The sequence below is a fragment of the Notothenia coriiceps genome, unplaced genomic scaffold (assembly GCF_000735185.1).
Source record: "Notothenia coriiceps isolate Sejong01 unplaced genomic scaffold, NC01 NC01_scaffold00008959, whole genome shotgun sequence".
Classification (NCBI taxonomy): Eukaryota; Metazoa; Chordata; class Actinopteri; order Perciformes; family Nototheniidae; genus Notothenia; species Notothenia coriiceps.
In genome coordinates, this window is record NW_011341660.1 from 415,165 (window position 1) to 423,714 (window position 8,550).

The 8,550-nt window shown below is 38.8% G+C and overlaps 2 protein-coding genes across 2 annotated transcripts in view; one reads left to right on the forward strand and one right to left on the reverse strand.

The window, feature by feature from the left end:
* The first annotated feature begins 712 nt into the window (after positions 1-712).
* On the forward strand, positions 713-2,924 carry LOC104944915 (acetyl-coenzyme A synthetase, cytoplasmic-like). The gene is made up of 4 exons (XM_010770519.1): positions 713-947; positions 1,460-1,636; positions 2,003-2,077; positions 2,591-2,924. The coding sequence occupies exons 1-4, from the start codon at positions 851-853 to the stop codon at positions 2,716-2,718; spliced, it is 477 nt and encodes a 158-aa protein (XP_010768821.1). The 5' UTR covers positions 713-850; the 3' UTR covers positions 2,719-2,924.
* Positions 2,925-7,732: 4,808 nt separating this feature from the next.
* LOC104944928 (acetyl-coenzyme A synthetase, cytoplasmic-like) overlaps positions 7,733-8,550 on the reverse strand; it is an 8,360-nt gene continuing 7,542 nt past the window's right edge. The window contains exons 7-8 of the mRNA XM_010770534.1: positions 8,532-8,544; positions 7,733-7,745 (exon numbers count right to left, since the gene is read on the reverse strand). Of these exons, the coding sequence (XP_010768836.1) occupies positions 7,733-7,745; positions 8,532-8,544 (26 nt within the window). The remainder of the gene's footprint in view (positions 7,746-8,531; positions 8,545-8,550) is intronic.

Genomic DNA, 8,550 nt, shown 5'->3' on the forward strand with positions numbered 1-8,550 from the left:
CTTAGCATGTGTTCTTTGCAGGTGTTTGTTGAGGTTTGACGTGGTGTTTACAGCAGTGGATAACAGCTTCTGGCCTTACTATAGTCTGACTCCATGAATGATTTAAAGTTATTTAAATCACGCTGCTATAATTAATTATAAGAAACTAAAGACTAAAACAAAACTCTGAAAGGGCGTGATTTAAATAACTTTAAATCATTCATGGAGTCAGACTATAGTAAGGNTTGGATGATAGTCCTTTTTTGTGTGTTTTGGACTGAGATAAATCATGGGTTAAAATTGACCCGCGAACACCATGAACGGTAACAGCTTTCGAACACAACACAAGGGTTAATGCCAGTGTTTCCCTTTAATTACCCAGACTGTGGCGGCCTGCCATAATCCAATTTCCCCCGGAAATATTTGTACACTTCTCCACAGGTGGGCTGAAGCTTGGAGGTGCACTTTGTCTTTATGGCAACGTTGCAGGTTTAATCCCACTTCATATCAAGACACGTTCATCGTCATGTGTGAAGTTAAAAACCAGTTTGTTTAGAGTTAAATTCTTAATTTGCCTTCCTCTCTGAACACTGTACATTTACAAGGACGAGCAAGAGATTAATATACAAAAGAACAAAGTTATTTTAAGATGTAAGTTTAGCTTTCTTTAGTACACCAAAACTGATGACGAAATGTACAAGACTTTTGTACAAGTGACCGTGCCCCCGAACACCTGCATGGTCAACGCACTAGTCTCAAATAATCAAATGGAAAACACTGAATAGCAAAAATTCACTTGATTTTTCGCCAAAATGCCAAAGAGCCTTTTAAGAGAGAGATAAAAAGGCTATAAAATCATCTTTTGGGGGTTATGCAACTTGTTTTCTTCTTTCTCTCAGGTTGCAAGCGGGATAAAGACGGCTATTACTGGATCACAGGAAGAATAGACGACATGCTGAATGTGTCAGGTACTCAACTGATTTACTGCCTGATAACACAGTCTGCTTCAAACGCCCTAAATACAAAGGCATTACAAAACCAAGACACTTTTAATTCTACCCTTTTATGTAATTCAGAACAATAACAAGAACATCAGAATGAGTTAGTCCCACAGAGGGGCAAGTTACATTGTTACAGCAGAAAAGAGCCAAAGGCAGCTTAATGTTACCTAAGAAGCATGCATAAAGAAATATTAAAGATTAAAAAAGAAATTATAATAAAAAAAGTTACACAATTTACAAAAAACACATCCTGTAACAGTTCTGAGGACTTAGCAGCCAGGTATATATTGCAGTTATTAACGGCATATATATATATTGCACATAGTTGGTATTTAACAACAAGGAGTGTTATAGTCTGTGTTGTTATCATATATTTGAATTTAAAGCCATTTCTTTTCACTTTCCTCCCCAGAAACGTGTTGATTATTCCTCTCCTATGTGTTTTGCCCCTCTTTACTTTGTGTTGTGTTTGTGTTCAGGCCACCTGATGAGCACGGCGGAGGTGGAGGCGGCGCTGACGGAGCACCCGGCAGTGGCGGAGGCTGCGGTGGTGAGTCGGCCTCACGCGGTGAAGGGAGAGTGTCTGTACTGCTTCGTCACCCTGAAGCACAGCCGGGAGTTCAACCACACGCTGCAGGACGAGCTCAAGAGACTGGGTGAGGCTGTGAAGAGTTTTTGTTGGATAACTGTTTCTCTTTCATTGTCTCTCTTGGTTTATATCGGAACAATCCCTGATATGAAATGGGATTTTTAGATCCATAGCTACATTACACAAAAAACATTTTCAAAAGCTATTGGTGAAGAAAAAGGTTAGTGCAACTATTGTGTTTTCTTATGCTCACAAAAATGTAGATTTGGCCTGAACATGTGTTTAACTGTACACCATGCACAATAATGCTCAGATTGTTCACAAACTAGCTGACTGAACAAACACATTTGAATGAAAACAGTTCGTTAAAAGTAAATACAATAAGTCCAGAAGATCTTTATCTGACCAGCACTAATTCCTTCCCATTTTTCAGTGAGAGAGAAAATTGGACCAATCGCCACGCCGGACTTCATTCAAAACGCTCCAGCACTCCCGAAGACTCGCTCAGGTAAACAGCTCAACAACACAATCCTCCTCTTCCTCTCATTTAGTAATAATAATAATAATAAAGCTTTAATTATTTAGCACTTTTCATACAACACGTGCAGCTCAAAGTGCTTTACAAAAGGACACATCGCAAGTAAGAAATAAACACCAAGAAATTCCAGACCTGTACATACAGCAAAATATAACATTTGATCAGGTTAATAGACACAAGGAGGTCAAATGTATGATAATACAAATAAAATAAATAATGGTTTCTCTCTGACGGATAAGACACAGACAGTTGAATCGATGCAACAATATAAAACCCCATTAAACAAAGTGCACATATAGGAACAGAAATACAAATATAATAGTAATAAAAATGCCATAATTCGAATAAAGGTTCAAGGATTAAGAAAAAAAAATAATAAATATTGCTATTGAAGCATGTTGAGATTAATAAGATAAAATCCTTTAAGATCTATAAAATAAATAGAATAAATCACTAACACCTTCTGACTGGATTTATTTTCAGGAAAGATCATGAGGCGAATCCTCCGGCAGATCGCCCGCAACGAGAAGGACCTGGGCGACCTCTCCACCCTGGCCGACCCCAAGGTGGTGGAGGAGCTGTTCAGCCAGAGATGTGAAGCTGCAGCCTGAACACCTTCCTCCTCCTCCTCCTCCTCCCCCTCCTCATGCAATGCAACGATGAAGACCATCGCAATCTGCTGCTTCTAGATCAGCGTCTGTCCACTCTATGGGACTGAATTAAAGGGCTGGGATCAGATACTGAGGCGTTTAAATTTGTTTTATGTAGATAAAAGAAAGTAGAATGACGAGTAGTCAAAGAGGCATTAATGTAAACGTGTGAATATATGGGGGCTGCTTTGCGTTTGGGCCAAAATGTCAAACTAACTGAACACAGAATTGCTATCTTTTATATATTTTATAAGTCTTTTAGTCTCCTATCGTTATTTCCTCTCTTTTTGAATCTTGAAATAGTAAAGTCAGCTTTGCACAACTTGTTTTTTGACTGACACCTGATGTATATTTTCAATTCTGTGATGTCTCTATGACCTGAGAATGAAGTGTTGAATCTGTCTAGTGTCCTTTGTCCTTGTACCTGGAGCTCAGCAGCTCATTGGCTCCCTCATGTGGCAGGAATCGTCCTCTACAGCTGATATCTGATGCTTTATTGAAAACCCTTTCTTACGCTACTTCTAAGTCTTTCTAGAAGCCTTTTGTCTTATAGTGATGTATGGAGCACACACACTTAAACACACACTCACAGGGCTAAAGTGCAGCGAGTATGGGGGACAAAGACCGCAGGATGAGAGGAAACAAGAGGGCGGTTTTATCTTAAGTGCACTGGATTACTTAGAAATGTACAAGGATTTGTAGTCTTAAAAATAAGGAAAAAGATCGACAGTTTTGTCATAAAAGTAGCTCAGAGGGTCAATCTGTGGACTTCCTTTGTTTCATTTAATCTGTCTCCTCCACGTGCATGCAGCGAGGCGTGTGTGTGTGAAACACGGGGATGGGTAATATTACATCATCACCCCCAGCAACGGAGAACGGGTTTCCATGACAACCTCCTTACCCCCACCTCCTTCAAACCCTCTTCTTCCTCTGACCACAACAGCAGTCTGCAGATGTTTTGTAACCTCACAACGTCACAAAGATAAGATGTTTTTTTGGCCTCTCTGGACCTATTTCAAGTAATTGAAAGCATAACATGTTTTTATTAACAACAATATACCATTTTAGGCGTCCGTCAAAAACCGTTTTAGTAAGCTGTTGATTTTTGATCATTTAAGAGGGTTTAACAATGCTGTTGAATTTCACATTATGCTTAGAAATGAAAGTAATTTATAACTGTCATCCTCCATTTCATCCTCATACTGAGTCATACACACTCCAATCAAAACGTCCAATTCAAAGCCACAATACCCATCACCACCCTACAAAAAAGCTCCAAGCATTAAGAAGAGAATTAAGAAACATAAAAACACACATAAGGCCATAGATTTCCAGTCTAAGGAACAAGACTACATTCAGCCAATATTTCCACAAAATTCCTCCATAGTTTGTAAAAAAAAAAGAGGAAATGGACTTGGTATTAAAATCATTCAATCATACATTAATTGATCAATCCTAGAATAAAATGTGTAAATGTAACTAATATTAAGAGCTATATTTACAATGCAATCAGAATCAGTTCTGTAGTCTACATTATATTTTATTTACTTGCACATCTGTTTTATTGTGTTGCACTGTTGGAGGAGCCCGTGAGCTAATCATTTCATTGTCATAACTACACTGTAGCTATGTACACATGACAATACAAGCCTTGAATCTTGAACTATTTCTGTTATATTGTATTTAAAAGACACACTGGCAGTTATTTTCTGCACAACCCAATCTTTATAGATGCATGCAATCTAGATTATATACATTTTTACAATACCAGAGCCTTCCTCATTCAGTGTGTGTCTTATTGTAATCACAATCTGATGTTTGGAGTGTGTGTCGCTGTCTGTCCACTTCCAGCTGACTGTCCCTCCGTCAGCAGCTCCCTGCCCACATCGATGCTTTAGAGTCACAGTTTGTGAAATGTAATCTCCTTAATCCATTTACAGACACAAGGCCGCTGTGTGTGAAACCTGAGGCGGATATTCAATGGGGAAAGTATCAGATATAAGTGTTGGTAACATTTCATTTGACCATGTGATGTGGATGTTTCTGATTTTCTTTATTTAAGGAACTCTATGAAAGTTATTTCTTAAAAAGTAACATCCAACAACTATTCAAATCTATTATTTCTTCATGAAACATTCAAAACATGCACAAAGTATTTAACATCCAATTTAAAACTTAATAAGTTATTACATTTTTAATTAAAATACACTTTTGGTGGTTTGGTGACGCGTACATTTTACATTCCGTTTGAATGTGTTTTGAGCATTTTAGCAAAAAACGAATTTATACAAAAGACAATACTGCAAATACATTTTAAATGAACATGTTTCTACAGTACACTGTTTTGGAAGGAAAGCAGAACATTATTACATGTGTGAAGCGTTGTCACTCCTCCTCAACCCCGAGCTGCCGGAGGAGTACATCCCAAAAATAATCCTCTGTCATTGTTTTGGATGTCAGACTGGCTCAGAGGTGGTGTGAGCCGGAGGTTTCACCACATCTTAGCCTGTGTGGATGCAAGGCCCCACTGTGAGGTGTGTGTGTGTGTGTGTGTGTGTGTGTGTGTGTGTGTGTGTGTGTGTGTGTGTGTGTGTGTGTGTGTGCGTGCGAGCATGGGCACATCCAAAGCAAATTGCACAAACAAAAGGAGAATCAAGGAGGCTCCAAATGAATGGCGTCTTTTTGTTTTTGCTTTTCAAAAGACAGACAGATGGTGTAACTGAACTTGAAGCCTGTTGGACATTTTTTACTTTGAAATGTTACTGCATGTTGAAGAGGAGGGAATTGAGATAGCTGAGGTCAACCACAGGTTACAAATCAGCCAGAAAATGAAGCATACACTAATAATACTGAGCAGGGAGCAAGACATTTGGTACATGTCTTGTATATTTTGAATATTCCCTTTTCCAGAGGGGAATACATGAATGTTGATGCTTCATTATTACTATTCTCCACTACATTTCGAAGGGGTATATTGTATTTTTTTTATTTGACTACATGTATTTATCAGTTAGTTACAAATTACTAAAAGCATCTAATTATACGGATACAAAATGCAAGGCTTTGTAAAGATTGACTGGTTGGGGCCCCGGTGTATAAAGAGATCTGGATACAGCGTTGGAGGCGGGGCCTGTTCGGTGGCGCATGAAGCCCAAATCGCTCAACTGCTGAGTATAACATTAGTGAAAACTATTATTTCTGGTTCTGCTGCATTGATTCTAAATAATAGATTTCAAACTGTCCGTTGCAAGTCTGAAAGGGATATATTAAAGTATTCTTTTTAGAGAAAAGTATTTATTGCAATGCTGAATCTGAGGAGTACTCTTTTAAAATGTTAAAACTAGTAAACAATCAAGAGCATTGTCTCAACATTACCCACATTATTCTATTAACCCAGCTTTACTGATAAAACTAATACTTTTACTTAAGTTAATACTGAATGCACAACTTTTGAGTATTTTAGATTTTTCTGTTGAAACTTCGAAAGGATCCGAGTACCTCCTCCACAACGCCTACAAATCATAAATATATTCAGCCGTAAACTGGTTCTGTGTATTGTGAAAACATTTTCCTTGCTGAGCATATTGTTTCTGATCCAACGCCAGCCTGAGCGACGGTCCTGCTGGTTTGGTTCAGAGTTCAAGCTGCCGTCACACTCCTCAGCACAATGGGACTTTCTATTTACTCACACAATAGTTCACTTCTTGCGGAGTTAAAATCCCTTAAAAACCCAGCTTGAACAGACGGGCAGCAGCCACGCTCTGCGGCCTCAGCAGGAAGATGACAGGCGTTTTTTTACTTCACATGAATAATGATGTTAACAGAAAGTGAGGAGAAGTGAAGGGCCTCTAAGCAAAGTCTCCTCTGGGCTCCTGGTCGAGCGTGGGGCTTTTTGTATCGTTGGCATGACAACCTCTCAGCGAATGGCACAGCCAGTCCCATTGTGTCGCTCATTGTCTGTCGGGGGCCTTCCCAGCTGCAGGCATTCCCAATTTGGGGTCCAATTTTTCTGACAGATTGAGCCTCAGAAAGGTTAATTCTGCCAGCGGGACACATGCAGAACGAGGGCTCCTTAGTAAAAGTGAATAAAATGCTCCTTGATCCATGTCAGATTATACATGCTGATATTTAATTTTCCTTAAAGGGTTCATAAACCTCTCCCTTCACTGATATGAAAGTCCTCTTCTTTGTGGCAAGTCTGGTGTTTTAGAACGAACGTCTTCTGCAGTTTTAGGCCAACTTTTGGAAATTGTGTGACTTCCTACTGTACCAAATATGTTGTTTTCAGGAATGGAGAGAACTAATTGAACTTGGAACATTTTCTCAGCTGCAATCTAAGTAAGACGGTGACATTTGACATACAAGTTCTTCTTCCTGCTGCTTTTAAACAACACCTCTCCAAAAGACACAGCTTTGTGCTCCTCTACAGTGGCCAGAGCTTGTTGTTTTATCCACTGGACTTCAAGTGTCAGCACATTGATCCCCAGAGTTCACATTCAGCCGTCAGCTGAGTCCTCCTCAGACAGCAGCTGCAAACTCCACAAAACAAGGCAAAGAGAAAGAGGAGAGGCTCGTCTCATCTGTTTAGTCAAACAGACAAAGATTTGGGAACACGAGGGGAAAGTGCTCCAAACAATCTCACAGAGACACCCAGACAGCCTCCGCTGCATTATTCATCGCAGCCGGAGATGAAAACAAAGCTCTTCTTATCTTTTTCAATCACAGCCAAATGTCAGAGCAAATATTCAAACTGATCTTGTTTAAGGAGTTAGTTTAATACTGAGGGAAGTTATGCACTCAATGTTAAACTCAGTATGCATCAAATACCCATCTCAGGTAGTTGTCACCATCAGGAGAAAACTGATTCATAATAATTATTCTGTTGGAGTTTCTTCCTCCAATAAAAATTTGATTTTGTGTCATGCAGTTTTGATTTATTCATGGGTCAGCAGTTTTGGATTTTAAACTGTTGGCTCTAGGACTCAAAGCTGAAAAGGTAGAGATGAATAAGAAAGTTTCACAGCTCTGAAGATATTATTTACAAAACTATGTGACTTTCTTTCTTTTAGATACCTGGTTTGTCCTCCTGTCAAAGACACAATGGTCACTTTGGATCGGCAGATATTTGTCATTAACAAACATCCAGTAGTCTTTCTGATGCATAATTAATTTGTTCTTATCAGTTAATTGGATCAGGTGACTTTTTAAAGTTGTGTGGGTCAGACATCAGATGATAAACCAGACTCATCAGTACAGAGTGAAGGTTTTGACAGCAAACATGGTAGTTTGTGCTTTTTTTATCTTATTATATTATATAGATATTTGTATCTTAATGTGTGGTGTGTAAATGGGTCAGTTGATTGTACTAGGATATACATATTTTATACATATTTGTATACATATCTGTATATTGTATAATTGTATTTTTGTATTCGGGATTGTTGCAAACGTCATTTCAATCCCTCTGTCTGTACACACATACTGAAAGATTAACATTAAAGTTGACTTCGACATTTTTTGGGATGTAAACCAAACCCTGAAGCTTCCTTCCGCATCTCCCAAAATATGAAAGACCACTGTCAGCCATTGAAAGTTACAAGCAAACAAACAACATACAAACATTACACATGTCATCCATTGCCAGTCACAAGCTAACACATATAAACAAAATACAAATGTCTGCCAGTGCCAGTTATTAGCTAACAGGCTAACAAACATAAAGACACATGTTAGCCACTGCCAGTTACTAGCTAACAGGCAAACACATAACTTACCTTTCAGATACATCTGCAA